The sequence below is a fragment of the Falco rusticolus genome, chromosome 13 (genome assembly GCF_015220075.1).
Source record: "Falco rusticolus isolate bFalRus1 chromosome 13, bFalRus1.pri, whole genome shotgun sequence".
Classification (NCBI taxonomy): Eukaryota; Metazoa; Chordata; class Aves; order Falconiformes; family Falconidae; genus Falco; species Falco rusticolus.
The window spans coordinates 597,904-619,987 of NC_051199.1; the positions used below are offsets into that span (position 1 = coordinate 597,904).

Genomic DNA, 22,084 nt, shown 5'->3' on the forward strand with positions numbered 1-22,084 from the left:
AAGAGCTGGCTGGCACTCGGGGAGGTCACCGGCGTCACTGGGGCGGCTGCAGCGTGTGGGGACCCTGCCCCCAGTGCCCCCCACTTTGCGTCGATTTCTCCGGGATGTGGATTTACGGTGGTGGAATGGCAGCACGAGGTGGGAGACGTAGGGCTTCTCTTCCTGCGGGTGTTTCTCTGTGCCTGCACAGCAGGTTGGTTTTGCTTTTTTTTTTTTTCACCAAAATTTAAAAAAAAATAAAAAAATTAATGCAGTTTTTTACTATCAATTTTATCAGCTGGTTAGCCAGTGGTTCGCTGAGTGCTGGTCTCCAGCGGCTGCTTTTTTTCTGGTTTTGCTGGTAAATAAATGGCCCAAGGTGACTGAAAGGGAACAGAATTCCAGTTTGCCCAGTTTGTCGTTTTCGCAGTAGTGGGAACAGAGCACATTTTGCCCTAAAACAATTCACTTTTTGGAAAATTAACGTGGGTTTGGTGGACTTCTAAGGTTCTGGAGATCCCAGGCAGGGATGGTGGCCCAAGGGATGTTCCCGGCCACTTCAGCCCGGAGCTAAGACAACTCTTCGCCTTCCTCCTCCTCCTCCTCCTCCTCCTTCTCGTCCACCTTGTACTTGAGGCGGCGGATGGGATCGGTGATGCTTCTCCTGCTCCAGTTGTCAAAATCCTCTGCCAAGAGAAAATTGCGATCCACCAGCTCAGCAGCCTCCTGCCAGTTTTGGAAGCAAGCGGGACCGGCGCGCTGGATCTCCTCCACGGCGTTGGCGGTGATCACCTCCCCAGAGGGCTTCAGCACCACCACGGTGGGCACCTCGGCCACCGCGAAGCGCAGCTCCAGCTCCCTGCAAGGGGGAAAAAAACCAAACCTCAAATGGGGAAGGGTTCGCCGTGCATCGTCCTCGGTGCTCCTCATCCTCACCACCCGGCAGGACGCGCATCGTCCTCCATGCTGTTCACCCTACAAAATTTGCTCATTTGCCCAAATTAATTAGCGTGCGGATCTCTGCAGGGCCAGTAAACAGGGATGCGGGCGCCAGATCGCGGGTGACGGGCGATGCGGGACAGCGGGGGTCGAACAGCCGCCAGCTGCTTCAAATGTGACCGCCCGCCGGCTGGCCCTGTGAAAGAGCCGGGAATAATTCTTGCAATTAATTGCGGCTCGTTCTGTCGCTAATGAGGTTACAGTAAATGCGTCAGCAGTTCCAATCCGCCTGGCTGCGTCCAGTGTTCGCACCCTGTCCTGCCTGCGGGGCCGGCAGAGTCTTTAGGGGCTATAAATAGCGCGGTATAAGAGGGGCATATATAAATATCCATCAGAATAGATAAATGGGTATCAGGATATATAAATAGGGAGAGATATAGATATAGATATATATCTCAGGATATATAAATAGGGATATATATCTCAGGATATATAAATAGGATATATATGTATATATCAGGATATAAAAATGGGGATATATAGATATATATCAGGATATAGATATATATCAGGATATATAAATAGGGATATATATATCTCTATATCAGGGTATATAAATAGGGATATATGTATCTTTATCAGGATATATAAATAGGGAGATGTATATATCAGGATATGTAAATAGGGTTATATATATCTCTATATCAGGATATATAAATAGGGATGTATATATATCTCAGGATACATAAATAGGGATACATATATGTGTATCAGGATATATAAATAGGGATATATGTATCTATCTATCTCAGGATATACAAATGGGATATATATATACATATCAGTGAAACAGCGGGATGGAGGGACGGGGCAGTATCTTTGCTTTGCAGACGGGCGCAGCCCGAGAGTTTTCCGGATTTTTCCGTCAACTGATGATGCTGACGGCGCCGGCAGGGACCGAACACGAGGCAAAACGTTTGGAAAAAACGAGTCGGAAAATATTTTGGGGCCGTCGGCCTCGGCCGCCACGTCGCCGCATACCGTTTGAAGGCGTCCGCGAAGGGCAGTGCCAGGCAGCGGCGCGGCAGGGTGCGGAGGAAGGCTCCCTGCTCTTCCTCGCTCCCATCGCACGAGACGTAGAGCAGCGCCAGCTGCGCGGCGCGCACCACGTGCCGTGGGTCTGTCAAGCGCACGAAGAACCGGCGGAGCAGCGGGACGAAGCGGCGGCAGCGCGGGCAGCGCGCCCGGCCGAAGTAGAGCAGCAGCACCCGGTTGTCCAGCGCCCGGCTCAGCTCCCGCTCCGAATCCAACCGCTCCCGCTGCCGGTCGGTCAGCAGCACCCGCCCGGCGAAGAGGGCGGCCATGGCTGGGGGAGGCCCAGGGGTCAGGGTGCGGGGGGGGGGGAAGGGGTGCGGAGACCCATGGAGACCCCTCCCCAGCCCCGGAACCACCCAGAGCCCCCTGCCCAGCCCCCTGGAGCCACCCAGAGCCCCCTCCCCAGCCCCGGAGCCCCCTCCCCAGCCTCGGAGCCACCCAGAGCCCCCTCCCCAGCCCCGGAGCCCCCTCCCCAGCCTCGGAGACCCCTCCCCAGCCCCGGAACCACCCAGAGCCCCCTGCCCAGCCCCCTGGAGCCACCCAGAGACCCCTCCCCAGCCCCGGAGCCCCCTCCCCAGCCTCGGAGCCACCCAGAGCCCCCTCCCCAGCCCCGGAGCCCCCTCCCCAGCCTCGGAGACCCCTCCCCAGCCCCGGAACCACCCAGAGCCCCCTGCCCAGCCCCCTGGAGCCACCCAGAGACCCCTCCCCAGCCCCGGAGCCCCCTCCCCAGCCTCGGAGCCACCCAGAGCCCCCTCCCCAGCCCCGGAGCCCCCTCCCCAGCCTCGGAGCCACCCAGAGCCCCCTCCCCAGCCCCGGAGCCCCTTCTCCAGCCCCCTGGAGCCCCCTCCCCAGCCCCGGAGCCACCCGGAGCCCCCTCCCCAGCCCCTGGAGCCCCCTCCCCAGCCCCGGAGCCCACTGGAGCCCCCTCCCCAGCCCTGGAATCCACCGGAGCCCCCTCCCCAGCCCTGGAACCCACCGGAGCCCCCTCCCCGGCCCCGGAGCGCACTCCCCAGCCCTCCGGTAGGACTGAGCGCGGATTCCCGGAGCAGCCGGTAAGCGGCTTAAGCGGGAGGGCGGGGCCGCGCCGGGGCCGTGAGAACGGGGGTGCCGGGCCCGGGCGGTGGGAACGGGGGGTGTCGGGCCGGGCTGGGGCCGTGTGGGCCCGGGTGTGCGGATCCCGGGGCCGTGGGGTCCCGGTGCGCGGATCCCGGTGTGCAGATCCCGGTGTGCGGATTCCCGGTGTGCGGGTCCCGGGTGTGCCGATCCCAGCACCGTGGGGTCCCGGTGTGCGGGTCCCGATGTGCCGATCCCGGGACCGTGGGGTCCCAGTGTGCGGATCCCGGGGCTGTGGGGTCCCGGTGTGCGGATCCCGGCTGTGCGGAGATCCCTAGACCGTGGGGTCCGGGGGTGCGGGTCCCGGGGGTGCGGGTCCCCGGTGCGTGGGATCCCGGGTGTGCGGGTCCCGGGGCCGTGGGGTCCCGGTGTGTGGGTCCCAATGTGCGGATCCCGGCTGTGCGGGTCCCCGGTGTGCCGGTCCCGAGACCGTGGGATCCCGGTGTTCAGATCCCGGTGTGCGGGTCCCGGGTGTGAGGATCCCGGTGCGTGGGATCCCGGTGTGCAGGTCCCGGGTGTGCGGGTGCCCGGTGTGCGGGTCCCGGGGCCGTGGGGTCCCGGTGTGCAGGTCCCGGGTGTGCGGATCCCGGTGTGCGGGTCCCGGGACCGTGGGGTCCCGGCTGTACGTGCCCGGGCCGTGGGAACCCGCCCCCCCCGCCCGGCCCCGCAGCGCTGCGGCACCCCCAGCCCCGCCCCCCGTCCCTCCGGCCCCGCCCCGTCCCTCCGGCCCCGCCCCCGTCCCTCCGGCCCCGCCCCCGTCCCTCCGGCCCCGCCCCCGTCCCTCCGGCCCCGCCCCCGTCCCTCCGGCCCCGCCCCTCCGCAGCGCCGCGCTGACGCCCGGTGGGCGTTCCCCCACGCCGCCCAATCCGAGGCCGGGGAGCCGCGGCTCGGCCAATAGCAGCTCTGTGTTTGCCGGCGGGCCGCCCCCCGGCGGGGCGGGGCAGGAGCGGCTCGGCGCGGCCCGGCTCGGCTCGGCGCGGCCCGGCCCGGCGCTCCCGCCGCAGCATGCGGCCGGTGGGGCTCTGCGCCGCCGCGCTGGGCTCGCTGGGGCTGCTGCGGCTGCTGGGCGCGCCCTGGCCATGGAGCCTGGCGGCCGCGCTAGGGCTCTGCCTGGGCTCCGGCGGCTGGCGGCTGCTGCGGCTGCTGTGCCGGACGGCGCCGCGGGACATCTTGTAAGCGGGGGGGGAGAGGGGGCGGAGGGGAGGGGAGGGGGGCAGGGTGTGGGAGCGGGGGGGGAGGAGAGGGAGGGGGGGGAGTGGGGGGAGTGAGGGGGAGGGGGTAGGGGGGGAGGAGGAAGGTGGGGGGGAGGGGATGGGGGCGGAGGGAGGGTTGGGGGGGAGGGGGTGTGTGTGTGGGGGGGCTGGGGGTTGCCCGGAGCCCCCACAAAGCCGCTCTGTTCCGCCCTGGCACGGCGAGCCGGGGACAGCTGCCAGCAGCGCCCGGGCCGCCCCCCCCTTCCCCTCCCCCCCCCTTCCCCTCCCCCCGCTCTGCGGGGGCTCCGGCGCTGCCACGAGACGGCATTCCCGGGATCCGGGGGCTCTTCCCAACCCTCCTCGCGCACGATTCCGTGTTTTAATGCGGGGTAGGGGGTGGGGAAACGGCCCCCAGCCCCCGGTTCGAAGCGACACGTTTGGTTTTGAAACGTTTATTTTTGTATCTGCGTTCTCCGGGGGGGGGGGGGGGGGAAGGGGGTCCGCACCCCCGGAAGTCGCTGCCCCGGGACAGCGGGAACGGTGGCAACTCAACGGGTGTAACCGGGTGGTGGCTCCGCTCAGCGCTGCTGCCCCGGAGACTTCAAACAATTCTGTAGATAAAATAATTCTGTAAATAAAACAATTATGTAAATTACGGGAGGCCAAAAAAAAAACCCACCCAAAAGCCTCGTTCGAGCAGCCCCGGTTCGTTCGTTTCTCGGTTGCTTTTTGCAGCATCCACAGAGCGACTCCCTTCTTGCGAAGGCACCGCTGGCTTTCCAGAGCTTGCCATCCAAGAGTAATTATCGTTATTAGTATTAATTATTAAAATCTGTGGCTCCGGGGCTGCGGCCAGGCTGTTGGTGTGAAATGACACAAAGACACCGAACAGACGCATCCCATGGGGGATAGTCGCTGCCTTTGTGGGCAAAAGCAGCGCTTGCGTTGCCAAATCTTTTTTTATTATTATTATTTTTTTCCCTAAAAGACGTAATTTACTCATTGGAATCTTCTCTGTGGGCTCATGGAATCAGTATCGGGGTGGAGGTGGGTCCCCGGGTTGTGGCACGTGGAGGGTCCCAGCGCAGCGCCGCGTGCCATGCGATGTTGTGACGCCCGCGGTGCATCACGGCACCGGCTGGCCCCGGGTTCAAGGCAATGCCGCGGCCGCCCCACCCATGTCCCTCCTCGCTGGTGGACGTGGGACCCCCGGATTCCGCCACTGACACTCTTTTTCTTTGCCGCAGCGGCCTCTCCGTGCTGTTACGCGTCAAGTACAAGCTGCGACGGCATCAAAAAGCCAAAAGCACCGTCCCCAAGATGTTCCAGGCCGTCGTCCGCCGCCACCCTGACAAAGTGGCCCTGATTTACGAAGCCACCGGTGAGCAGTGGACCTTCCGGAGGCTGGACGAGTATTCCAACGCCGTGGCCAACTACTTCCACCAGCAGGGCTACCAGCCGGGAGACGTCATTGCCATCTTCATGGAGAGCCGCCCCGAGTTCGTCGGGCTTTGGCTGGGGATGGCAAAAATCGGCGTCGAGGCGGCTCTCATCAACTTCAACCTGCGCGCCGATTCTCTGCTTTATTGCGTGACGACGTCGGGCGCCAAGGCCGTGATCTTCGGGGGGGAGCTGACTCCAGGTGAGCCCGCAGCCGGGCGCCACTTGAGCTCTTCGCTCGCTCCTGAGCGAGGCAGAGCTCGCAAAAGCTCGACCCAGAGGGGTGATCAAAACCAGACCCCAAAAGCTGCGTCGAGAGCCAGGGAAGACGGTAAATCTCCCCCCTCCTGGTGCCTGAGGCCCGTGGAGGCGCCGTGGCCAGAGCTCAATTTCATCTGCCGGTGTCTTGCTGATTTCGTGGTGCCCAAGCTGAGCTGGCCTGCCCGTTCGCGCTGCGTGGGACGCAACGGAGCGGCCTCAGGGCTCCACCGAGCGCGTTCTTTTTTGCTGCGCTGCTGCCCTTGCCACCGCGCTTTCTGCTGCGGGGTGGGTTTGTCAGCGAGTGCTGCCTTTAAATACCTCCCCGCTTCTCTTTAATGAGTTGTTGCGCCGGTGATCGTTCGATCCGGTGGGTTTGCGATTCTGAGTCGTCTCCTCAAACCCGTTCCAGACGGCATGGTCGGGGGGGAGGCAGTTTCGTGATGTGTTTTTGCGGAGGGCTCAGCCCGAGCGCACTGGCACAGCCAGTACCTGCGCAGACATCACAAAAGTGTTTTAAAAGAATCGCTGGTTCTTCGGGCCCTTCCGCGGTTTTGGGGATTATTCCCGGAGCATTCTGTTCTGTTGGTGGCAAAAGTGATTTTGTCGTGCAGCAATAGCCGAGGTGAATGGGATGCTGGGCAAGAACATGGCAAAATTCTGCTCCGGTGACTACAACCCGGGCGTCGTTCCCGCAGAGACCAGACACCTCGATCCGCTGCTGAGCAGCGCGTCGAAATCGCCCCCGACGCAGATTCTGGACAAAGGTTTAGATGGTAAATTTATCAGCAGGTTTTATTTCTCGGCGCGCTGTGGGAGAGCAGGGCTGGGGGACAGCCACATGAGAAAACGAAGCGAGGCGGAGGGATTAAATCAGCCCAGTTTGGGCTCAAAGTAGAAGAAAAAAGGGAGGGGAAAAAAAAAAATCATCCCAGTGTGAGAGCCCTTCTGCGCAGGGCGAGCGGCTGCCAGGATGTGGCCGGCCAGGACTCACTCTGCGCTTCACCGGCGTCACTCGGTGCATCGATCTGCTGCTTCTGCCGCGCTCGGCTGCCACTGGAACCTTTCCTCGCCCATGGCGAGGACGAGGGTCGGTGGGTTGGGGTGCGGGGGGAGGCCAGGAGGATTCCGACTGCCTCTGTCTGTCCTGCTCTGGGACAGCTAAGAGCGCCCAAGGTGGGGGGCTCCGTCTGCGGTGGGGGGAACGGTGCCGTGGAGGAGTTTTCCCTCCCTTTGGGTTCTGTTTTTTGATCTGGGAGTTGGATGCCTCTGCCCTGCCGTCAGCCACCGGTTGAGACTTTTCTTCTTGGTTGGTTTGGCGCAACGCCCGGCCGGGAGAGCTGAGCCAGCGCCGGGACCGATCATGCAGAGCCATCCGCGCGCGGTCCTGCAGCCGCCCTCCGGGTTCTCCCCCTGGCTGCAGCTCCCCCTTTGCGTCACCCTCCGCTGCGGACGGAGCCTGGGAGGCAAAAGAAACCCCGCGGGGGTTCCCAGGCAGCTGCCCGACGCCTCGTTCTGTTCCAGATCGGCTCTTCTACATCTACACATCGGGAACCACCGGGATGCCCAAAGCCGCCATAGTGGTGCACAGCAGGTGAGAAGTGCAGCGGGCGCTTCCCTCCTGGCGCGTTTCACGCCCGTGGCGCCCGCTCAGTGCGCTGCATCCCCGCAGGTATTACCGTATCGCTGCCTTCGGTTACTACGCCTACAGGATGTGCCCCGAGGACGTTCTCTACAACTGCCTCCCCCTCTACCACTCGGCGGGTGAGCGTCCTGCCCCGTGGCGACGAGGCGCCGGCCGCCTCCTGCCCCTGCCGCGCGTCCTGGCCGGTGACGGAGCCGGAGCAGCCGCGTGATCCTTGTTTTCCAGGTAACATCATGGGAGTGGGGCAGTGTTTGATCCATGGCCTGACGGTGGTGATCAGGAAGAAGTTCTCGGCCAGCCGCTTCTGGGATGACTGCGCCAAATACAGATGCACGGTGAGGGCTCCGCGGTCTGCCTGCAGTGCTCAGCGCCCGCTTCGCTGCTTTTGTTACTCGTGTCCCGATAATTCCCTGCCCCTCATCGCGTATCGAGGTGGCAGCGCTGCGGCGTTGGGTGCACAGGGTTTTGGAAAAGGTCTTTGATCCGTCTGAGAATCACAGAGTTGTTGAGGTCACGGAAGACCTCTGGGGTTATCGAGTCCAAGTGTTCACCTGGCGCTGCCGAGGCCACCGCGTCCCTCAGTGCCGTGGCTGCACGTCCTCTAAATCCCTCCCCGGCCGGTGCCGCCACAGCTTCCCCGGGCAGCCCGTTCGGTGCCAGACATCCCTCCAGGTGGAGGAATTTTCCTGAAAATCCGACCTAAGCCCCCCTCCCCGGGTGCGACTTGAGGCCATATCCCATCGTGTGGGGGAAAAGCCCGACCCCCACCTTGCTGCTGCCCCCCCTCAGGCAGCCGCAGGGAGCGAGGATCTTCCCCCTCCCCACTTTTTCTCCAGGTGGGACCCCCCCAGCCCCTTCCCCAGCCCCGCTGCCCACCTCTGGACACGCTCCAGCCCCTCCACATCCCTCCTGGAGTAAGAGGCCCAACGCTGAACGTGGGATCTGAGGTGTGGCTGCCCCAGCGCCGAGCACAGGGGGGACGATGGCCACCCTGGTCCTGCTGGCCACACTGTGTCTGACACAAGCCAGGCTGCTGCTGGCCCTCTGGGCCACCTGGGCAGGCTGCTGGCCGTCAGGTAGCCCCCCAGGCAGCTCCCCCACCTCGGGGGGTGGCTGTGACCCAGGTGCAGGACCCAGCACGGAGCCCAGTTGAACCTCTGGGCCCATCCACCTTGGGGCAGGTCCACACTCCGACAAAGGGAGCACTCGATCCCCTTGAGCGGATTGTGGGTATGGGCAGGGAAGGGGGCTGCCCCGGTGCCCACCCACCAGCAGGGTTCAGCTCTGGCCGCGGCGCGTTGGGCCCAGCCATTCTCCGGGAGAATCCTGTGCGAAACGCTGTCAGAGGCCTCTCTGAGTCCAACACCCAACGTCGCCTCCCGCCCTGATTTGGGAGTTGTGGAGATTTAAAAACTTGTGGCCTTTAAAACATGCATTTGCGCCCGTCGCTGTAGCAGGAGGGCTCTGCCAGCTCGTGTCCGTGTTAGGAATCCCTGCGCAGGAATTCTCTGGGCAGCTCGTAACCAGTAAACAAACACCCAACCCCCCCCCCCCCCCCCCCCCCCCCCGTCAGCGTTACCTTCTAATTTAAGCAGATTTCTCTCCCTGTATTCATCCAGCCCTTCCCCCGCCAGCGGTACTACAGCTGGTAACTGGATCTCCCCCCCGAACCGTGCTTTGCAGTTGGTTCCCCTCATCTTTCTGGGGATCTTTCAGCACGAGGGCATCGTTCACGTGTTTTCCCACTGCAGGATCCCTCCCGTGCGGGTTCCCAAGGGCAGGAACCGCTTCCCCTCTGCCCCTTCTGTGACCTGAACTCGTGGCTGCTCGCGGTTTATCAAAGCACCCGGCGCGTCCGATTCCATGGGGCACACCGACACCGGTGGCCTCGCTGTCAGCTTTCTCCAGGGCGCAGTAAACGCCGCCCGAAGCCTGAGCTGTGTTTTTGTGTTTACTGCTTCAGATTATTCAGTATATCGGGGAAATCTGCAGGTACCTCCTGAACCAGCCGGTCCGAGAGTCAGAAACCCAGCACTGTGTGCGGCTGGCGGTGGGCAACGGCCTGAGACCCACCATCTGGGAGGAGTTCACAAAGCGCTTCCGAATTAAGCAGATCGGGGAATTCTACGGTGCCACCGAGTGTAACTGCAGCATCGCCAACCTGGATGGAAAGGTGGGGGGACCCTGCCGCCCCTGGGGGGGCCGCACGGGAAGGAGGGTGCTTCTGCTGCCTTCCTGGCCGGTGATGGAGGTGGGAACGCACCAAAAACCCGTGGAAATGTTTTGGTTTGGCTGAATTTTTCCTGTTGAATGGAAAGGGAGGGAAGACTGGGATTTCCAGAGGGCAATGATGCAAGACCCAAATCGTTCTGTGGGTTTTTTTGGTTTTTTTTTTTTTTTTTTCCCTCTTCTGGAAGGTCGGTGCCTGTGGCTTCAACAGTCGGATTTTGCCCAACGTTTATCCCATCCGTTTGGTGAAGGTGAATGAGGACACAATGGAGCTGATCCGGGATGCCAATGGGCTCTGCATCCCCTGTCGCCCCGGTGAGCCTCAGCCCCCTAAATAATCGCAGCTTTTTGTTCAGAAACCCCTTGTCCGTGACAGCTGTGGCTGGTTTTGGGGGGTTCTGGTGTTGCGGACAGGTTTTCCCTGCTGGTTCTTTCATCCGATGACACGTCAGTTTGGCGACCGAACGTCTTTTGGTGGGCACAGCGTTGAGCTCGTTGTGACGCGGCGTCGTCGCCTTGCTCATTTCCCACAGGAGAGCCGGGATTACTGGTCGGTCAGATCAATCAGCAGGATCCCCTGCGCCGCTTCGATGGCTACGTCAGCGAGAGCGCCACCAACAAGAAGATCGCTTACAACGTCCTGCGGAAAGGGGACCAGGCGTACCTGTCCGGTACGGCCCGCGGGCTGCCCCCCGCGCAGGGGGTCTCGAGAGACCCCAGTGTGGGGTTTTTTCCTTGGAGAGGAGCAGAGGTGTTAGTGCTTTGAGCTGTTGAGCAGCTGTTGGGCTGCACGGGATCACTTAAGAAATGAACTTTTTGGAGAGGCGTTTGTCCCAGCTCCCGTTCCTTCCACGATGCGGAGGCGCGGGGCAGGGCAGTGCGGAGCCACCAAATACCCCCCTGGGGGGAGGGGAACAGCACGTGGGGGCAGTGCAGCGGTGCTGAGCGCTGACAAACTCGGGTCCTGAGGTGACTTTTTATTTGGTGTCTCCTCTTCCCCCCTCGCAGGAGACGTGCTGGTGATGGATGAGCTGGGCTACATGTACTTCAGAGACCGCAGCGGGGACACCTTCCGCTGGCGAGGGGAGAACGTCTCCACCACAGAGGTGGAAGGAACGTTGAGTCACATCCTGAACCAGACGGACGTGGCGGTGTACGGGGTGGAAGTGCCAGGTGCGGCGGCACGTGGGAGCGCTCGGGGGGAGTGGGGCTCGGAGCTTCGGGCGTCAAACCAGGTTTTCCTCGGCACATTGGCGCTTCGCATCGGCTGGGCGCGTTCCGCTGCCACCCACACTCTGCTCTGGCGTTTCAGGGGTGGAGGGCAAAGCCGGGATGGCGGCGATCGCAGATCCCAAGGCTAAAGTGAACCCCAACATGCTGTACCAGGAGCTGCAGAAGGTGTTGCCTTCCTACGCCCGGCCCGTCTTTCTCCGGCTCCTGCCCCAGGTTGACACCACAGGTATCGGGGACCGGCTGCTCCAGGAATGTTCGGATCCCAGCGGATCCTGGCCGCCTGCTCCAGGGTGGAATGGCGGTGCAGCAGGTGCAGGAACGCGGCTGGCAAAAATGGTGCTCGTCGTTGGGTCCTAAACAAGGAACCAGCTACTTCTGGGCCCTTGGAGAAAGAAAAAAAGGCGCTTTAAACAAATATATTTATATATATAAAAACACATACAGAGGTAAAAAAATACATAAAAATATACACAGAGGTAAAAAGACACATAAAAATATACACAGAGGTAAAAAAAAGAAACGTAGAAAGGTAAAAAAAATACATACACAGGTAAAAAACCCCACATAAATATATATACAAAGGTAAAAAAAAGTATAAAAATACGTACAGAGGTAAAGAAAATATACAAAAATATATTCAAAGGTAAAATAATACAAAAATAGGTATAGAGGTAAAAAAACATATTAAAGTATATTCAAAGATAAAAAGAAGTATATAAAAATACATCTAAAGGTAAAAAAGTGCATATAAAAGCACATATGAAATAAAATATGTACATATATGTATAAAAGCAGGTCCCAAGGTGAAAGCCCCGGCCTGTGGGCCCCACAGGTCTCCCCTGTGCCCCCGCCAGGCTGCCGCGCTCGGTGTCCCCTTTCCCAGCCCTTTCCTGGGTCCTTTCCCATTGGGAATGGCTGGCAAAGCCGCACGTGGGCAGGCTTCCCGCTTTGATTTCTCCGTTTCTCCGTCCCCAGGTACCTTTAAGATCCAGAAAACGCGCCTGCAGCGGGAAGGCTTCGACCCGCAGCAGACCTCCGACCGCCTCTATTTCTTGGATCTGAAGCTGGGGAGATACGTCCCGTTGGACGAGCACCTTCACCAGCGGATTTCCTCTGGGAAAGTGGCTTTGTGACCTGGCCTGGCTGCGGGGCCCACGCTGGCGACCCCGAGGACCCCCTCCCGAGCACATTGATGCCCCTTAACCCGCCCTTACACCTCTAGAGAGTATTTTTGTAACTGCCACCGGCTCGGGACAGGGGGCACCAGGGCCATATTTATTTACCGGGCTACCGGTGCCCCGTGAGGGCTTCTCCCCACTCCCTCTTCCAGCCTTAACCCCCCCCTTAGATGAGTTTTTTGTAACCGTAGGTCGCGTTCTATCCAGCCGCGACCGTGCTCTTAGGGCTGTGAGGACATTAAAACACCAAGTGACTGCCGGTGCTGTGGTGGCCCTGGGGAGGCCCGGGCCATGGCAGGGAGGCATAGGAAGCGCATGGCCGGGTGGCAGGAGGCCTGAGCTGTGCATTGCCTGGCAGTGGGGAGGTCTAGGCCATGGTGGGGAGGCCTGGGCTGCGCATTGCCAGGCAGTGGGGAGGCCCGAGCCGCAGCAGGGAGGCCTAGGCCATACATTGCCTGGCAGTGGGGAGGCCTAGGCTGCACATTGCCAGGCAGTGGGGAGGCCTAGGCCGCGGTGGAGAAGCCTGAGCCGCAGTAGGGAGGCCTAGGCTGTACAGTGCCTGATGGTGAGGAGGCCTAGGCTGCGGCAGGATGGCCTGAGCCACAGTGGGGAGGCCTAGGCTGTACATTGCCAGGCAGGGGGGAGGCCCGAGCCGCGGCAGGGAGGCCTAGGCCGCGGTGAAGAAGCCTGAGCTGCAGTGGGGAGGCCTGAGCCACAGTAGGGAGGCCTGGGCCACAGCGGGGAGGCCTAGGCTACGCATTGCCAGGAAGCGGGAAGGCCTGGGCTGCAGCAGGGAGGCCTAGGCCTTGGTGGGGAGGCCTGGGCTGCGCATTGCCAGGCAGTGGGGAGGCCAAGGCTGTGGTGGAGAAGCCTCAGGCGTGGCGGGGAGGCCTAGGCCGCACGTTGACTGGCAGTGGGGAAGCCTGGGCCGCACATTGCCAGGCAGCGGGGAGGCCTAGGCCGCGGTGGGGAAGCCTGGGCCGCGCGTTGCTAGGCGACGGCGCGGCGCGCAGGACACGCGTCACTTCCGGCGCGGCGCCGGCGGTGCGGCCATGGCGGGACAGGCGCCGCGGGTGTTCCCGTCGCCGCGGGAGCTGGGCCCGGCGCTAGCGGGACTGGTGGCCCAGCGGGCGGCGGACGCGGCCGAGCGCTTCGCGCTGGGGCTGTCCGGGGGCAGCCTGGTGGAGCTCCTGGCCCGGGAGCTGCCCGCCGCGCTGGCCGCCGCCCCCCCCGCCGCCCCCTGGCTGCTGGCGCTCTGCGACGAGCGGCTGGTGCCGCCCGGGCACCCCGACAGCACCGGCGGCGCCTACGAGGTGAGCGGGGCCGGGGCCCCCCTCCCCCCGCCTGGGCCCCCCCTCCCCCCCGCCTGGGCCCTCCTCACCGGCCGCCCCCGCAGGCCCAGCTGCTGCCGCGCCTGCCCACGCCCCCGCCGCGGATGCTGGCCCCGCGCCCCGGGCTGCGCCCCGCCGCCGCCGCCGCCGCCTACGCCGAGCAGCTGCACCAGGTACCGGCCGCGGGAGCTGCGGCCCGCGGGGTGGCGCCCAGAACGGCCCGGCCCCGCTCGCCCCTCCCCCCGACCCGCTCCCCCCGATCCGGCCCCGCTCCTCCCGGCCCGGCCTGGCCCCGGCCCAGCCCCCTCTCCTCCCGCAGGCGTTCCCCGGCCAAGCCGTGCCAGTCTTCGACCTGCTGGTGCTGGGAGTGGGCCCGGACGGACACACCTGCTCACTCTTCCCCGACCACCCCCTGCTCCAGGTGAGCCCGCGCCGGGGGGGTGCCCTGACCCCGGGGGTACTGTGGATCAGGGGGTGCCACAACCCAGAGGGATGCCATGACCCGGGGGAGGCTGGGGCTGCCTGGACCCCGGGATGCTCTGACCCAGAGGGTGCCGTGGGTCAGGAGGTGCCATGACTCCGGGGGGTGCCCTGACTGCAGGATACCCTGACCCCAGGATACTCTGACCCCTGGGGATGCCACAACCCCGGCACCCTTGCCGTTACCACGGTGTTTCCATCAGTAACTCTGGAGTCACATCTGGCAGCCGCTCCCGGTCTGGGGCAGTCGTGGTTTAACGAACAGAGAGGAAGAACAAGGCGGTTGCAGGGAGATAAAAAGCAGTGGCTGGTGTTGGCATTGCCATATCCCCTGCTTCCTCCTTTCCCCATTTTTCCCAATTTGGGAAGTTTGGCAGGCAACGAGAGAGAAGCGCTCTGCTTGCAGGGTGGTGCGGGAGCCCTGTGCCCCGGTTGGGGTCAGGGTCGCTCCCCTGATTCAGTTTTTTCTATTTTACTTCTCTTTTTGCCTTTGTTTCACTCCAACAGGAGGATGAGAAAATCGTGGCTGCTATCACTGACTCGCCGAAGCCACCGCCGGAACGAGTCACACTGACCCTGCCCGTGCTGAACGCTGCACGGATGGTGGTCTTTGTGGCCACGGGGGAAGGCAAAGCTGCTGTTGTAAAGGTCGGGACCCAAAATGCTCATTTTTTTAACAAAAATGTGGGGCGCTGCAGGGGGGGCGAGCAGCTAAGGGGTTTCAGTCAGCGCCAAAGCGTGTCCGGTGCAAGGTCCCCGCTGCCGGCCGCGTGGCTGAGACGCACTCCCTCTCTCCCAACAGCGCATTTTGGAAGGTGATGAGGAAAACCCCCTTCCCGCGGCACGTGTCCGGCCTGGCTCCGGCCAGCTGTGCTGGTTCCTGGACGAGGCGGCGGCCAAGGAGCTGACCATACCCCTCAACAAACATCCTGGCTAGAGCTGGCTGCCAGCCAGGGCATCCCGCGGCACCGCACCATTCCAGGCAGAGAACACTCCATTCCAGCGTAGCGCTCTGCTGCAGTGCGAAATGCACTTTTTTTTTATCCATTCCCTCTTTTTTTTCTGGAGCAAACGGGCTTTGCCCAGCACGGAGTTCCACATAGTAATTCCTTCGGTTCAGCGGGTGGAACCGCAGCTTGCTTCGGTGGCCGTGACGCGGTATCAAATGGGCAGATTTCAGCTCTTCGCCTGGTTCTTTCTCCACCTGTAGCTGAGGGAGCTGGGAGTGGGCGCGGGGACGGCCGGGCACCCGCCCGGTGCAGGTGACGCTGGTTCCCCTCCGTCCTCCGTTGGGTTTGTCCGTGTGCCTCCCGCCTTGAACCGCGCCGGGCTCTCTCCTGCAGCTGGGCGGCCGCGGCTCCTTCCCGGCCGGTTTTTCACGTGCCTGCGCCGGCAGCGGTACAGCCCCCCGGGGCGGGGGCGTGCCCTGGGCGGGGGCGTGGCCAGGGTGGGGGAGTGAACCCGGACGGGGCGTGCCCCGGGGCAGGGGAGTGGCCCAGGACGGGGGCGTGGCCAGGCGGGGAAGTGGCCCAGGGCAGGGGAGTGGCCAGAGCGGGGGGCGAGGCCAGAGCGGGGTCGTGCCTACGGCGGGGGAGTGGCCCACGGCAGGGGAATGGCCAGAGCGGGGGGCGGGCCCCGGGGCGGGGGCGGGCCCGAGGCGGGGGACGTGGCCAGAGCGGGGGGCGTGCCCAGGGCGGGGGAGCGGCCCGGGACAGGAGACGTGGCCCGAGCGGGGGGCGTGCCCAGGGCGGGGGGCGTGCCCAGGGCGGGGGAGCGGTCCGGGGCAGGGGCGTGGCCAGAGCGGGGGGCGTGCCCAGGGCGGCGGCCCAGGATGGCGGCGGCGCGGCCGTGGCCGCTGCTGCTGCTGCTGCTGCTGGCGGCGGGGCCGGGCCCGTGGCGGGGCCCGTGGCGGGGCCTGGGCCCGGTGCCGGCCGCCGGGTACTTCCCCGAGGAGCGCTGGAGCCCCGAGTCGCCGCTGCAGCCGCCGCGCGTGGTCGTGGCGCTGCTGGCGCGGAACGCGGCCCACGCGCTGCCCACCACGCTGGGGGCGCTGGAGCGGCTGCGGCACCCGAAGGAGCGGACGGCGCTCTGGTACGGGGGGGAGGGGCACGGGGGGTGCATGGGGGGGCAGGGACATGGGGGGACAAGGGGAGGGGGCATGGGGGGCAGGGACACATGGGTGGGGGTGACAAGGGGTGGGACGGATATGATGTGAGGAACAGGGACACGAGGGGGGGGACGCCCGGGTGCGGGGGGGCAGGCAGCTGGGGTGGCACACGGGGACCCCGGGGAGGCGGGTGGGGGAGGGGCAGGGAGCCGGGGGGGGGGGACACCCAGGGACATGCCCCCCCACGTGGCGCAGGGTGGCCGTGGACCACAGTGAGGACAACACGACGGCGCTGCTGCGGGAGTGGCTGCTGCGCGTGCAGGGGCTGTACCACCGCGTGGAGTGGCGGCCGGCGGAGGAGCCGCGGTGAGTGGGGGGCTGGGGGCACTGGGGGGGGCGGGGCACCGGTTTGGGGGGTCCCTGGGAGCTGGGGGTGCCCAGGTTGGGGGGCTCCCTGTGGGTGCCTGCTCTCCGGGGCTCCCCCCCAGCATGGGTGGGCGGGTGGGTGGGCGCTGTGGGGCAGCTGTGGGGCAGCTGTGGGGCAGCTGTGGGGCAGGAGAGCAGCCTCCCCCCAGGTCGTACCCCGACGAGGAAGGCCCCAAGCACTGGTCCCCCTCCCGCTACGAGCACGTCATGCGGCTGCGGCAGGCGGCGCTGGAGGCCGCCCGCGCCATCTGGGCCGATTACCTGCTGGTAAGGGGGGTCCCGGGGGGGTGCTGGGGGGGAGGGGCGGGCGCTCACCCCCCTGACGGTGCCGCCGGGCAGTTCCTGGACGCTGACAACGTGCTGATCAACCCCGACACGCTGGGGCTGCTGATGGCGGAGAACAAGACGCTGGTGGCGCCCATGCTGGACTCGCGCGCCGCCTACTCCAACTTCTGGTGCGGGATGACGCCGCAGGTGAGAGCTGGGGGGGGCTGGGGGCCGGAGACCCGGGGGGCCGCATGCTCTGGGTCCCCAGGGTGCCACGTACTCTGGATCCCTGGGTGCCAGGACCCCTGGGTGCCACATGCTCCAGGTCCCCTGGGTGCTGTGTCCTCTGGGTGCCGCATCCTCTGGGCATCATGTCCTCCGGGTCCCCTGGGTACCACGTGCTCTGGGACCCCTGGGTGCTGGGTCCCCTGGGTGCCACGTGCTCTGGGACCCCTGGGTGCTGGGTCCCCTGGGTGCCACGTGCTCTGGGACCCCTGGGTGCTGGGTCCCCTGGGTGCCACGTGCTCTGGGACCCCTGGGTGCTGGGTCCCCTGGGTGCCACATGCTCTGGGACCCCTGGGTGCTGGGTTCCTTGGGTGCCATGAGCTCTGGGCCCTCTGGGTGCTGGGTTCCTTGGGTGCCCCGTGCTCTGGGACCCCTGAGTGCCATGTGCTCTGGGTCCCCTGGGTGCAGGGTCCCCTGGGTGCCCCCTGCTCTGGATCCTCCGGGATCCCTGGGTACCACATTCTCTGGGTCCCCTGGGTGCAGGGTCCCCTGGGTGCCCCCTGCTCTGGATCCTCCGGGATCCCTGGGTACCACATCCTCTGGGTGCCCTGGGTGCAGGGTCCCCTGGGTGCTGTGTCCCCTGGGTGCCCCGTGCTCTGGATCCTCCAGGATCCCTGGGTACCACATCCTCTGGGTGCCCTGGGTGCTGGGTGCCCTGGGTGCTGTGTCCCCTGGGTGCCCCGTGCTCTGGATCCTCCGGGATCCCTGGGTGCTGGGTTCCGCGGGCGCTGTGGCCAGGCGCCCGGGCAGCTGGTTCCCCCGCAGGGTTACTACCGGCGCACGCCAGCGTACCTGCCCATCCGGCGGCGGGAGCGGCGCGGGTGCTTCGCGGTGCCCATGGTGCACTCCACCTTCCTGCTGGACCTGCGCAGGGCGGCCTCGCGGGCGCTCGCCTTCTACCCACCGCACCCCGACTACACCTGGCCCTTCGACGACATCATCGTCTTTGCCTTCTCCTGCCGCCAGGCAGGTGAGGAGCCGGGGAGGAAGGGGCATTGGCTCGGCTTGACCTTGGCTTTGGCCTGCTTTCACCTTGGCCATGGGTTGGTATTGACCTTGGCCTTGGGTTGGTTTTGATCTTGGCTTGGTCCTGCGTCAACCTTGGCCGTGAGTTGGCATTGACCTTGGCCTTGGGTTGGCATTGACCTTGGCCATGGGGTGGTAGTGACCTTGGCCTTGGGTTGGTTTTGACCTTGGCTTGGTCCTGCCTCAACCTTGGCCTTGGGTTGGCGTTGACCTTGGCCTTGGGTTGGCATTGACCTTGGCCTTGGGTTGGCGTTGACCTTGGCCTTGGGTTGGCGTTGACTTTGGTGTTGACCTGCCTTGACCGTGACTTTGGGCTGGTCTTGACCTTGGGTTTACCCTGTCTTGACCTTGGCATTGGCCTGCCCAGACCTTGACCTTGATGTTGCCCTGCTGTAACCTTGGGTTTGCCCTGCCTTAATCTTGACCTTGGGTTTGCCCTGCCATGACCTTGACCTTGTCCTGCCATGACCTTGGCGTTGCCCTGCCCTTGGCGTTGGGCTCAGCCCGGCATTCGGTCCCATCTGGCTTCACTTCGACTGGTGGCCGCTCAGCTCGGGGGTGGCTCAAGGTCAAGGTCAGGTCCCTCCCGGCGCCAGCCCCAGCCCCGCTTGTCTCCAGCCTGGCCCCAAGGTCGGGTTCGGGCTCAGCCGGGCGTTCGTGGGCGCTGGGCTCCAGGGTGGCTTCAAGTTGAACCTCAGGTCGGGTTCAAGTTCAACTCCAGGTCCGGGCTGGGTTCCCGTCAGCCCATCGTTAACGTGAGCTGTGACCCGGCTTGATTTCAACTTCGTGGGCGCTGAGCTCCAGCCTGGAGTCAAGTTCAGCCTGATTTCAAGTTCAGGTTCAAGTCCAGGTCCAGGCTGGGTTCCCATCAGCCCAGCGTTCATTTTAGCTGCAGTCTGGTTTAATTTTAGCTTCATGGGCGCTGAGCTCCAGGCTGGGCTCCAGGGTGGCTTCAAGTTCAGGTTCAAGGTCGGGCTGGGTTCCCATCAGCCCATCATTAATTGTAGCTGTGACCCGGCTTGATTTCAGCTTATGCTGAGCTCCAGGGTGGGCTCCAGGTTCCAGCTCAGCCTGATTTAAAGTTCAAGTTCAGGTTCAGGTTCAGGGTGGCTTCAAGTTCAGACTGGGGTTCCCATCAGCCCATCATTAATTTTAGCTGCGACCCAGTTTAATTTCAACTTTATTGGTGCTGAGCTCCAGCCTGGAGTCAAGTTCAAGTTCATCCTGGTTTAAAGTTCAGGTTCAGGTCGGGTTCAAGTTCAGGTCCAGGCTGGGGTCCCATCAGCCCGTCATTAACTTTAGCTGCAATCCAGCTTCGTTTCGACTTTATGGGCGCTGAGCTCCAGCTTCCAGCTCAGCCTGATTTAAAGTTCAAGTTCAGGTCCAGGCTGGGTTCAGGTTCAAGTTCAGGCTGATGTTCCCATCAGCCCGTCATTAATTTGGCTGTGACCTGGTTTAATTTCAACTTTATTGGTGCTGAGCTCCAGGCTGGATTCAGGTTCAGGCTGGTTTAACGTTCAGGTTCAGGTTCAGGTCGGGTTCAAGTCCAGGTCCAGGCTGGGGTCCCATCAGCCCGTCATTAATTTTAGCTGCAATCCAGCTTCATCTTGACTTTATGGGCGCTGAGCTCCAGGCTGGATTCAAGTTCAGGCTGATTTCAAGTTCAAGTTCAGGTTCAGGGTGGCTTCAAATTCAAGGTCAGGCTGGGTTCCCATCAGCCCATCATTAATTGTAGCTTCGGCCCAGCTTAATTTCGACTTTATGGGCGCTGAGCTCCAGGCTGAGCTCCAGGCTGGATTCAAGTTCAAGTTCCGGCTGGTTTAAAGTTCAATTTCAGGTCGGGTTCAAGTTCAACTCCAGGTCTGGGCTGGGCTCCCGTCAGCCCATCGTTAACGTGAGCTGTGACCCGGCTTGATTTCAACTTCGCGGGCGCTGAGCTCCAGCCTGGAGTCAAGTTCAAGTTCATCCTGGTTTAACGTTCAGGTTCAGGTCGGGTTCAAGTCCAGGTCCGGGCCGGGGTCCCATCAGCCCGTCATTAACTTCAGCTGCGACCCGGCTTCATTTCGACTTTGTGGGCGCTGAGCTCCAGGCTGAGCTCCAGGTTCCAGCTCAGGGGGGTTCAAGTTCAAGTTCAGGCTGGCTCAGCCCGGGCTGCCCCTCCCCCCCCCCCCTTTCCAGAGGTCCAGATGTTCGTCTGCAACCGGGAGGTGTACGGGTTCCTGCCGGTGCCGCTGCGCTCGCACAGCACCCTGCAGGATGAGGCCGAGAGCTTCCTGCACGTCCAGCTGGAGATCATGGGTGAGCCTGATGGGGGGGGGGAGCTCCCCACGGGGTGAGCGGGGCTGGGGGCTGGTGGGACCCCCCCCTCCAGCAGCCGGGTGTCCCCCCCTTGCCCCCCCACAGTGAAGCACCCCCCGGCAGAGCCGTCGCCCCACGTCTGGGTGCCCCCCAAGGTCCCCGACAAGATGGGCTTCGACGAGGTGAGTCGGGGGTGGTGGTGGTGGGGGGTCCTGGGCGGTCCACTCCCCACCCCCCCCAGCATTGGCACTGGGGGGATTTGCTCCCCACTTTGGGATTTTTGGGGTGTTTTTCCCCATTTTCCAGGATTTCAGGGCAATTTCCCCGCGTTCCTCTGGATGCTGGGTTCCCCTCTCCTTGAATTTTTTTGGGGGTTTTCCCCTTTTTTCTTTATTTTTAGATATTTTTTTTTTCCCCCATCTTGACTTTTTGGGGTCATTTTCCACTCTCGTGTGGATTTTAGGGTCCCCCCTTCTCTCTCCTCGATTTCTTCGGGGGTTTTCCCCCTCTCCCCTTGATTTTTTGGGGTTATTTTCTGGATTTTGCGCGCACACACACACACACACCCCCCTCGGATTTTTGGGGCTTTTTTCCTCTTACCTTCTGGATTTTGAGTTTTTTTCCCCATTCCTTCCTAATTTTTTTGTGTGTTTCCCCCCTCTCTTCTGGATTTTGGGTTTTTTTTCCTCCCATCTTCTTGATTTTTGATGTGCTTCTCCCCTATTCTGCATTTTGGTTTTTTTCTTTTCCTCCATCCCTTCTTGATTTTTTGGGCTTTTTTCCTCTTACCTTCTGGATTTTGGTTTTTTCCCCCAATCCCTTCTTGATTTTTGCTGTGTTTTCACTCTCTCTTCTGGATTTTGGGGTTTTTTTCCCGTCTTCTTGATTTTTCCTGTGTTCTTCACCTTTTCTGGATTTGGGGCAGGGGGATGTTCCCCATTTTCTTGATCTTTGCTGTGTTTCCCCTCTCTTCTGCATTTTGGGTTTTTTTCCCCATCCCTTCTCGATTTTAGGGCTTTTTTCCTCTTATCTTGTGGATTTGGGGCTTTTTTCCCCATCCCTTCTCGATTTTAGGGTTTTTTTCCTCTTACCTTGTGGATTTTGTTGGGTTTTTTTCCCCATCCCTTCTTGATTTTTGCTCTGGTTTTCCCCTCTCTTCTGGATTTTGGTTTTTCTCCCCCCCTGCCCCCGTCGTCGTCTCGATCTTTGGTGTGGTTTCCCCTCTCTTCTGCATTTTGGTTTGGGTTTTTTTTCCCCCATCCCTTCTTGATTTTTGCTGTATTTCCCCCCCCTCTCTTCTGGATTTTGTGGGGTTTTTTCCCTCCATCTTTTTTGATGTGTTTCTCCTTTCTTCTGCATTTTGGGGTTTTTTTTTTCCCCATCCCTTCCTGATTTGGGGGCTTTTTTCCTCTTATCTTCTGGATTTTGGGTTTTTTCCCCACCCCGTCTTGATTTTTGGTGTGTTTCTTACCTCTGTCCTGGATTTTGGGGTATTTTTTTCCCCCCATCTTCCTGATTTTTGATGTGTTTCTCCCCTCTTCTGCATTCTGGGGTTTTTTTCC

General features: G+C 62.3%; 4 protein-coding genes across 5 annotated transcripts; 3 read left to right on the forward strand and 1 right to left on the reverse strand.

Moving 5' to 3' along the window:
* Positions 1-217: 217 nt before the first annotated feature.
* NXNL1 (nucleoredoxin like 1) lies at positions 218-3,344 on the reverse strand. Its single transcript, XM_037406281.1, has 3 exons — positions 2,990-3,344; positions 1,960-2,284; positions 218-838 (listed from the first exon to the last, which is right to left on the reverse strand). Exons 2-3 carry the CDS (start codon positions 2,280-2,282, stop codon positions 550-552), a joined length of 612 nt encoding a protein of 203 aa, XP_037262178.1. The 5' UTR covers positions 2,283-2,284; positions 2,990-3,344; the 3' UTR covers positions 218-549.
* A 747-nt stretch (positions 3,345-4,091) lies between these two features.
* On the forward strand, positions 4,092-12,560 carry SLC27A1 (solute carrier family 27 member 1). Of its 2 annotated transcripts, none has more exons than XM_037406273.1 (12): positions 4,092-4,298; positions 5,567-5,961; positions 6,632-6,793; positions 7,542-7,611; positions 7,729-7,781; positions 7,888-7,997; positions 9,626-9,835; positions 10,080-10,206; positions 10,425-10,562; positions 10,900-11,064; positions 11,204-11,350; positions 12,100-12,560. In XM_037406273.1, the coding sequence occupies exons 1-12, from the start codon at positions 4,132-4,134 to the stop codon at positions 12,255-12,257; spliced, it is 1,902 nt and encodes a 633-aa protein (XP_037262170.1). In that variant the 5' UTR covers positions 4,092-4,131; the 3' UTR covers positions 12,258-12,560. The 2 variants fall into 2 exon arrangements, with proteins under 2 accessions (XP_037262170.1, XP_037262169.1); XM_037406272.1 differs by having other exon boundaries at positions 4,095-4,298; positions 7,690-7,781.
* A 98-nt stretch (positions 12,561-12,658) lies between these two features.
* Positions 12,659-15,292, forward strand: PGLS (6-phosphogluconolactonase). Its single transcript, XM_037406280.1, has 5 exons — positions 12,659-13,615; positions 13,699-13,806; positions 13,953-14,054; positions 14,621-14,761; positions 14,916-15,292. The coding sequence occupies exons 1-5, from the start codon at positions 13,355-13,357 to the stop codon at positions 15,048-15,050; spliced, it is 747 nt and encodes a 248-aa protein (XP_037262177.1). The 5' UTR covers positions 12,659-13,354; the 3' UTR covers positions 15,051-15,292.
* Positions 15,293-15,903: 611 nt separating this feature from the next.
* Positions 15,904-20,962, forward strand: COLGALT1 (collagen beta(1-O)galactosyltransferase 1). The gene is made up of 7 exons (XM_037406274.1): positions 15,904-16,204; positions 16,476-16,586; positions 16,796-16,913; positions 16,986-17,120; positions 17,964-18,168; positions 20,403-20,522; positions 20,628-20,962. Exons 1-7 carry the CDS (start codon positions 15,945-15,947, stop codon positions 20,945-20,947), a joined length of 1,269 nt encoding a protein of 422 aa, XP_037262171.1. The 5' UTR covers positions 15,904-15,944; the 3' UTR covers positions 20,948-20,962.
* The last annotated feature ends 1,122 nt before the right edge of the window (positions 20,963-22,084 follow it).